At 41.1% G+C, this 9,286-nt stretch overlaps 1 protein-coding gene across 4 annotated transcripts in view; it reads left to right on the top strand.

Moving 5' to 3' along the window:
* The first annotated feature begins 73 nt into the window (after positions 1 to 73).
* The window catches only part of abcc1 (ATP-binding cassette, sub-family C (CFTR/MRP), member 1), a 38,616-nt gene continuing 29,403 nt past the window's right edge, over positions 74 to 9,286 (top strand). For all 4 annotated transcript variants that reach the window (XM_060892495.1, XM_060892493.1, XM_060892494.1 and 1 more), the window contains exons 1-6: positions 74 to 209; positions 1,968 to 2,144; positions 2,909 to 3,034; positions 4,766 to 4,903; positions 6,088 to 6,213; positions 7,546 to 7,607. In XM_060892495.1, coding sequence (XP_060748478.1) covers positions 159 to 209; positions 1,968 to 2,144; positions 2,909 to 3,034; positions 4,766 to 4,903; positions 6,088 to 6,213; positions 7,546 to 7,607 — 680 coding nt within the window. In that variant the 5' untranslated portion in view covers positions 74 to 158. The remainder of the gene's footprint in view (positions 210 to 1,967; positions 2,145 to 2,908; positions 3,035 to 4,765; positions 4,904 to 6,087; positions 6,214 to 7,545; positions 7,608 to 9,286) is intronic.

Genomic DNA, 9,286 nt, shown 5'->3' with positions numbered 1-9,286 from the left:
CGTGGCTTAATCACGAATACGGTTGGGGAAAGAACCCAACTGGATGCCACAGCGCACCCGTTTTCCGTAAGCCCATAAGAGTGAGAGCGGTACAGGGATGAACCTGAAGCCGCGGCGTGTTTAAGGAAAGCGGGGTCGCTCTCACGCAGCTCACGGCCATGGACCGCTTCTGCAACGCGGATTCCTACAACTCCGTCGACCCGTTCTGGGTGAGTCCTTGTATAAACTCCTCCGTAAGAAACCGTGGAGCACTTTATGTAGAAATGGATAAGATTTATAAAAAAAAAATCTGCGAAAGCCGGTTACATCATGCTAATGCTAACGCTAATGCTAACGCTAATGCTAATTAACGCTTGACACTTGTGTACACAGATAGCATGTGAAATGTCGGGGCTGTATTTTATTATTAATTAACTAATTTTTACATAATAATCATAATAATAATAATTAAAATTTTATTATTAATATTATTGTTTTAGCTTCCTAACTTTAGCTAGTTAGCAAATCACTGAGTCTCTGTTCTAATTATTTATCATTTTAATAAAGAAATAACGAATGTCACTTGTAGTAACTAATAAATTCGATTTTAAAAGCTTTCCTGAAGTAAACAAAAGTTTTGCTTTAATATAAAACACGTTATTTTATATTTATAGACTTTTGTGTGTGTTGTTTTTTTTTTTTTTTTTTATACCTGTACGTTATTTACGTTATTTACGCTTGTAGCTTGTAGCTAACAGAGTAAGCAGAGGTAAATATTAAATAAAAAATCTAATGGAGGAAAAAAAAAAAGCGTGGCGTTGTCATGGAGATGTTATAAGATTGCACGTTTATAAGTTTCTCATTTCCAAAGTCAGCCCTTTTCTCTGAGTTGTTTGTTGATGGTGTTATGTTTGTTTACACTTTACTTGGCAGGTTGTGTAAGTCTTCATGCCACAAATAATCACTTTCCTTGTAGCTTTGTGTTGGTTATAATCCTCCTGTGTGAGTTGAACTGTTTCACATTGTGTTTTTTAAGGAGATTTCCGAAGCTCTTCTGTCTAATACACGACACTATAAAGCGTCTCTTCTTACACGTGAACCTGAACTCTCCTCATGAGCTCCAGTCACGTGCTGTTTTTGTTGTTTTATTTGTATGGTTTGAATTTTTCCTATCTTTTTATTTTGCTTGTATTTTATTACCCGGGTTTAAGTACAGAAAGGAAATTTGAGGTGATGATTGGTTTAAGATTAAAGATTAGGAAGAGAGACCGGGATCTGTGGGAAGACGGTCAAGGGGTTTGAGAGACAGAAGATGATGTAGGGAGGTAGAAAGATAGAAGGGGACGTGAAGAAGGACAGGGGGAGGTAGAAAGATAGAAGGGGACGCGAAGAAGGACAGGGGGAGGTAGAAAGATAGAAGGGGACGCGAAGAAGGACAGGGGGAGGTAGAAAGATAGAAGGGGACGCGAAGAAGGACAGGGGGAGGTAGAAAGATAGAAGGGGACGCGAAGAAGGACAGGGGGAGGTAGAAAGATAGAAGGGGACGCGAAGAAGGACAGGGGGAGGTAGAAAGATAGAAGGGGACGCGAAGAAGGACAGGGGGAGGTAGAAAGATAGAAGGGGACGCGAAGAAGGACAGGGGGAGGTAGAAAGATAGAAGGGGACGCGAAGAAGGACCGGGGGAGGTAGAAAGATAGAAGGGGACGCGAAGAAGGACAGGGGGAGAATAATGAGGAGGCATTGAGTAGAAATGTAGAAGAGCATGAAGTACAGCAAGGGACATGAAGGAGGTTGGGGGTAGAAAGATAGAGAGAGATGAATAAGGACAGGAGAAGGACACCAAGGGGCATAAAAGGATGGGGACTAAAAAAAACAAAGAGCACACGGGCAAATAAATATGAATAAACAAATATATTTGATGTTGATTTAGTTCACAGGTCTGACTGAAGGAACAACCATCTTGTATATGTGTGTGTGTGTGTTTGCAGGACTGGAACCGCACATGGCGTGCTCAAAACCCAGACGTGACGCAGTGTTTTCAAAACACGGTCCTCATCTGGATCCCATGTTTCTACCTCTGGCTCATCACACCCTTTTACTTTCTGTACCTCAAAAGTCATAATCGCGGCTACATCTGCATGAGCCGCCTGAATAAAGCCAAAACCGTGAGTATGAGTGACGTCGGTGTTTCAACAGTCACACAAAGTCTCTTATCCAGTTTATGTTGATGTTTGTCAGTGGAGTGACTGCGTTCTCTGTAACACATTTAAATGAGTGCTGTGGTTATAAAGCTTAGAAATGACTGTGTGTGTGTGTGTGTACGTGCGCATAAAATATGCAAATCAGCTCAAATCAGTTCCTTATTTCTGTTTGTTCCAAACAAAACTTGTGGTTTTACTTTGAAGTGGGAATTTGGCAGTCGATTATTTTTTTTTTTTGGTATCCATCAGCACATCTTTTGTAAATAATAATAAAAAAGAGATCCAATCAGACCAACGACCAATCCTGATCATTGCGATTTCATTTAGCTCCGCCCACAAAACTCCATAAAGGTATCGAGAGATGAAAATGATAAAGAATCGCTTTTTCACCACTCGGATAACATGCTATGTAAACTCAGTGAACACATCAAAGACTAAGAAGCCAAATCTAAAATTACTACGATTACTTTATTAGATACATTTACTCAACTAAGGTGTGTGTGTGTGTGTGTGTGTGTGTGCGTGCGTGCGTATACAGTGTGTATGTTTTCAGCACACCGAGTAGACACTCTAAAACAACTTTTTTTTAATAGGGTGCCATTACTTTCTCCTCTGATTAAATAGCCAGTGTTGTTCTTGTAATCACTTTTTTTTTTTTTTGCATCTGTAACGCGAGTGTTTGTTTAACACTTTCCTTATCGCGCTGTTTTTCTTTCTTCTCCTTTAAGGTCACTGGGTTACTGCTGTGGATTATCTGCTGGTCAGATGTTTTCTACACTTTCTGGGAAAGAGGCCACGGGGTTGCACTCGCACCCGTTTACCTGGTCAGTCCCACGCTGCTGGGCATCACCATGGTGAGATCTCACGTCGTCTTAAGCTCACACACACACACTCGCACACATGTATTCTATATACAGTGATACCTCGAGATAAGAATATTTTGACATACGAGCTGTGATTCGACCAAATTTTTGGCTTGAGATACGAGCATATTTTTGAGATACGAGCATCCGAGACGCCACTGAAGCCGAAACAAAGATCCCTAACAACCACGTGTGCTCTGTTTCCCGCCTCAGCTTCCCGCATCTCACTCGGTTAAAGCGACCTTCACACTGCACACGACAAACGACGGCCGATAAACAGGAAGTCATTCATTTCCTATGGCGAGTCGTAAAGGTGCTGCGTGAGGTGTCGACCATCTGCGGATCCGTGATTTTCGGATCCGTTTTAAGCGTTAGATCCGTAAAAAAATTTAACTTGTGCGACTACACCGCATCTGATATGCCGACCGGACAGGTTTTTATTAAAACGACCGGCAGATGTTAGTGAGGAAAGAGTGACAAAAAAAGCAAAAACAAGTGAAAAGAGAAGCGATGAAGAAAATTAAGCAAAATTAATGTAAAGAAAACAGAAATTGTAGCAATTAAGTAAAGAGAAATCAAGCATCGCGTCAGTTCTGTCAGGCCACGTCGTCAAGCGTGCATCAGCTGTTAATCAGCTGTCCACGACACGCACCAATCCGGTTACGACATCCATATTACCGACCATTTAAATTCCCATTCATAGAGCCGCTCTAGCGCTTCGCAGTTGCCGCGATCTAAACTCCCTCCTCCAACCCCGACTCCACCGAGCCGGAACCTGTGTTCGTTGTACCAGTTTACATCATAAATCTCCACATGTTTTTTTTTTCTCTCTCTCTCTCTCTAATTATTTATTTATCCATTTATTCATTTATTATTTTCCTTTCTTATTTTTAACTCTATACATGATTAATGGTTAATAATTAATGGTATACGGGGGTCTATTCTATTTTCTAGTTGCTGCTCTCCGCGCTCTAAATTAAGTTTAGTTAAGTTCCATTTAAGTGTAAATGCATTAAGAGTGTACAGTAGCGAGTAAGTGAACGAAAGTGAAAGTGTAATTCCTCCTAACTCCTCCGCCTGTTTACTCCTCCGCCTGTTTACTCCTCCGCCTGTTTACTCCTCCCTCAACCTCCGTGCGCATCTTCCGTGAAGTAAAACCAGTTTATTTAACATTCTCTTTTATTACTGTATGTTTTTATACAATATTTGTCATTTATAAATACAGTACTGAACATTTTTCATATTCAAAACACAAACAAAACAACTGGAGTGGAATTTTGCGAGCTGGAACGGATTAATGGGATTTCAATAAATTTAAACGGGGAAAATTGCTTTGCGATACGAGCGACTTGAGATACGAGCAAAGTCACGGAACGAATTAAACTCGTATCTCGAGGCATCACTGTACGAACAAATGATCACTTACACCACAGCACCAAATTCTTTACTCTGATTGGTCAGAAAGTTACGTTATTTAATACGTTATTGTTTTTGTAGTTAAAGGTATTAAAGGGTTAAGAAGATAATCTTTAAGTCTTTAAGTAATAACAGAATACCGTCGATATTCAACAAAGAAGAAACGTAGAAACTGAGGTTAGGTTTATCACACTAGGAGTCTCCAGTGTCGTAGTGTTAATAAAGCGGAGTTCGCTCGTTCCTCATCGTTTCATTCCTGACTTTTTCTTTTTTCTTTTCTTTTTTTTTGCCTGCATGTTTTAACAGTTGCTGGCTACGTTTTTCATCCAGTACGAGCGGATGAAGGGCGTCCAGTCCTCCGGAGTGATGCTGCACTTCTGGCTCATATCTTTAGTTTGCGCTACAGTCACGTTTCGCTCCAAAATCCTGCAGGCCCTCGACGAGGTAAGGATCGGGATCTGTGAGGTCGTGCTGTCTCACTTCCTGTTTTCATTTCATCACCCGTCACGACGTTAACGTCATCGGCTCCAGGACAGCAGTCGGGTTGTTGTGATAAAATTATGGACGCTGTATTGTGGAATTTTTACCTCACGTTGTTCGTGGTGGTGGTGGGTGTAAAAAAAAAAAAAAAAAAAAAAAAAAAATCGTTGCAGTGAAAACACAGTTCCCTTTATTCAATTCAGTTCCAGTTTATTTGCATGGTGCTTTTTACAACGTCTCAAAGCAGCTTTACAGAACATAAACGTAGAACTAAAGGTTATTATAAAGAATAATATAAAGATTAATATTAGATCTATTTAAATGTGTTTGTATTTATCCCCAATGAGCAAGTCTGAGGTGACTCAGGTGACTGTGGGGAGGAAAAACTCCCTTAGATGGTAAAGGGAGGAACCTTGAGAGGAACCAGACACGAAGGGGAACCTCATCCTCATATGGGTGACACTGGAGGGTGTGATTATAAATTATCTCGTGTGTGTGGAACACTGGAAACTTCTTCCAGAAATCTTGAAGAACACTTAACAGTTACAAGGTCTTCAAAAGCATGTGAAGTGGTTGCTCAGGTCTTCTAAAAGGGCTGCTATGGTATTTCATGTGGTTGCTATGGACTTGCTCATTTAGTTATGGTTCCCAGGTGGTTGCTATGGTGATCCAGGTGGTTGCTAAGGAACCCCAGGTGGTTGCTAAGGAACCCCAGGTGGTTGCTAGGGAACCCCAGGTGGTTGCTAGGGAACCTCAGGTGGTTGCTAAGGAACCTCAGGTGGTTGTTTGCGTTCTGCTACGTGTTTGCTACGTACTTATCCGTTTGCTTCCATGAGGCTATCTGGTTGCTGTCGTACTCCAGTCGGTTGCTTCAGGCTCGCTATGTGATTTCTATGTGATTTTTTAACTACTTTACGAGGCGTGTTCTCTGAGATTAAGATGTTACTATGGTAACTATCTTATCTTATTATAACGAGTGTTAATGTAAACCTGTCATGTGGAGCTGCAGCAGAGTCAAAGCAGCTGTTAAGCGGCGCAGATGCTAATTATTACATGTTAAATAGTCTGTGTGTGTGTGTGTGTGTGTGTGTGTGAGAGTGTATTCGGCATATTGTAACACTTTTCATTTCTATCTTCTCCCCCTTCAGCTTGCATCTGTAAACATCTTCAGATACACCACCTTCTACATTTACTACACACTGTTGTTAATCTCCCTCGTCCTGTCCTGCATGTCTGACCAACCGCCGCTTTTCTCCCCGACAGTCAAAGATCCGGTGAGTTTAATAATAATAATAATAAAGCTAATGTGTGTCAATATATTTTATGTTTTCAGGAGAACGATGCTTTTAACATTTTGTGATGAATTCCCGTAGCATTCCGTGCTGAAGCGTGTTAATCGTTCAAATGAGTAAATGCACACGGAAATTTGTCCACCCGTCTCGTCCCGTCATCTGTCCTCTGTCCTCCTCGACCTTTTAGCTGAACCAGCCTGCTTCAAGAAAACCGTCGTCGCTTCACTACTAAAGAAATGACTGCTACTGACCCCAGTGCACTGATCTCTGTCATGATGTCGTGTCTGGAAATCGTCCATTAACGCTAACGTTCCTGCCACCACAGGAGCTCTTCTGTCGACGCGACCTCTCGGCTCCGAGTCATCTGTCGCTCACTGACTCTGTGGAAAAGAGAGACTCGGGTCATGACGCGATTCCACGGTAATAGCTCTGGTCCGGTTCTGTCTTCACCTGGATTCTGGACCTTTGACCATGTGAGGCTTGGTGACACAACTTGTCTTCGTCCACTGTGCTACGGCGTGTTTATGCAGAATACAAGCAGCAACTGACTCCTGACTCCTGCAGATGTCATGATTATTCACTCTGATCGTCACCAAACCCTGTCGGTCCATCTAGTGGTTCTCCGGTCATTTCTGACTGTTTTGGTGAAATCACAATCGCAGGATTCTTCCTTTTAAACTCCTGTCAGTGAAGACCAACTTAAAGACTTTCTCTAAGAGCTTTTCTCTAAGAGCTGTTCTCATGTCTGAAAAGGGCTCATGATGTCGCAACGCATCTCGGCCCGAATCCGATCGTTTTAGAAAAGTCATGAGCTCCTGAATATCACGGGGTTTAACTTCAGTTTTATTCCGTTTCTGCAATGGAAAACATCCTCGAAGGACTGAATTGTGGACTTCACGAGAAAAAGCTCGAGATCTTCATCGATCTTCATGAATCCAGGAATCTCCAGGATGTGCAACTGATGCATCGGTCACGCACACGTTCCTGGGTCTTTAACCATCAGCTGTATCATCAGTTTGGTGTCCTGACCGCACCGGATATCCAGAGCCGTTTATAAGCAGTACCGAGCTTCCGTCGCTCCAGAACATCTGGGAACTCTGTCGGGAAATCCAGCTGCAGCTTGATGGATCTGAAGAGGCTGTGTTTGAGGTTTAAGAGATCGCTTCCCAGCCCTAAAGTCCATCAGGAACGCAGCCTGTGAGGCAGATCAGAGACGTGTTAAAGTTTTAAATCTATTAAAGAGATGTAAAATGTCGTACTGATGTGAATACAAGAGCGATGTGGGTTTAATTAACTGGTTTATTTTTAATGCAGAATTCATGTCCTGAAGCTGGAGCAAGCTTCCTGTCCAGAATCACCTTCTGGTGGATCACAGGGTAAGAGGAAGTGTGTGTGTGTGTGTGTGTGTGTGTGTGTGTGTGTGTGTGTGTGTGTGTGTGTGTGTGTCATTAGTTTAATTATCGACTTCCTTTTTTTTTTTTTTTTAATCTTTGCTATAAATTACAACTTAATAAATAATCTGAATTAAATCAAAGATTTCCAACAATTAAAGAAAGTGAAGGCGCAGACAGCGAGTTGTGACGTACAGAAACTATGTTAATTGGATCGTGAGGATGGAAAGCGATACGAAGCGGAACAAAAGGTCATTGTTGAGAATCAGAGAATTAAAAAGTACAGATTTGTACTGTTCCCTGTGAGCAGTGGTTACGTGAGCAGAGTCTTTATCCCTGGCTACAAACACTCGTGCGACATAAACACTGTTCACTCTACAGAAGGTCATTGATGATGATGATTAAGACCATCAGGTCCATTCCAAAAGGAAAAGATCCGACGTGTCAAGCGACGTGCGTTTTTGTTGTAGAGAGTTGGTGGTGGTGGATTTGGTTATTGGGTAAGGGGAAAAAAAAAGTGACTCCTCTCCGAACTAAACATTCTGTTGTAACTAGGGTTGCAAAATTCCGGGAATTTTCTAGGCTGGAAACTTTCCATAGGAATTAACGGGAATATACTGTATGGGAATTAACGTAAATATACTGTATGGGAATTAACAGAAATATACTGTATGGGAATTAACGTAAATATACTGTATGGGAATTAATTGGAATATATGGGAATTAACAGGAATATACTGTATGGGAATTAACGGGAATATACTGTATGGGAATTAACGTAATATATGGGAATTAACTGGGAATTTAAAAAAAAATGCAGAGTTGCCTATAACAAGGAACATAAACGCAGTTAAAAAAATCTTGCAGCATAATTTTATTTAAAACAACAAGATTTAATGCAGTTTAAGTTGAATCTGTACCCTGCGTTCCTCGGTCACTTGCACACAGCACACTGCTTACTGGAGGGCCATTGAGGCCAAACCCCCTGCAGGTACTTGCATTCTTCCATAACATGCACAGTAACACTTTATTTTAGGGTCATTTAACTAGTTATTAACTAGTATTAGCATGAATATTAATAGAATATTGGCTATTTATTAGTACTTATTAGGCACATATTAATCTGCATGACCTTATTCTACATTCTTAATCGTACCCAATCCCTAAACTTAATAACTACCTTACTAACACTTAATAAGCAATAAATTAGGAGTGTTATGACCAAACAAAATGTTTGTATATGAGAGAGTTTATATAAATTTCCCTATATTTCCAAAATTCCCCAGATTAAGTTCCCGTGGAAAGTTTCCGCCCCCTTGCAACCCTACTACAAACACTCGGTGTGACACAAACACTGTTCACTCTGCAGAAGGTCATGATGATGATGACTATCAGGTCGACTCAAAAAGGAAAAGATCCAACGTGCGTTTTTGTTGTAGAGGGGTGGGGGTGAATTTGGTTATGGGGTAAAAAAAGTGACTCCCCTCTGAACTAAAGTGTGTGTGTGTGTGTGTGCGTGTGCTCCCACCTCTGAAATTCTGCCCTAAGCCAGTTCACCAAGAGTGAAATTTTACAGGTTTATTTAAATAAAATAAAACACAACACTTTTTTGTTAAAAGATGTTAAAACTTGAACTCGATCAGCAGCGTTTATCTTTCACACTT

This window comes from Tachysurus vachellii, chromosome 18 (assembly GCF_030014155.1).
Source record: "Tachysurus vachellii isolate PV-2020 chromosome 18, HZAU_Pvac_v1, whole genome shotgun sequence".
Taxonomy (NCBI): Eukaryota; Metazoa; Chordata; class Actinopteri; order Siluriformes; family Bagridae; genus Tachysurus; species Tachysurus vachellii.
Note: the sequence above shows the minus strand (reverse complement) of the source record. Positions and strands in the feature narration are given on the sequence as shown.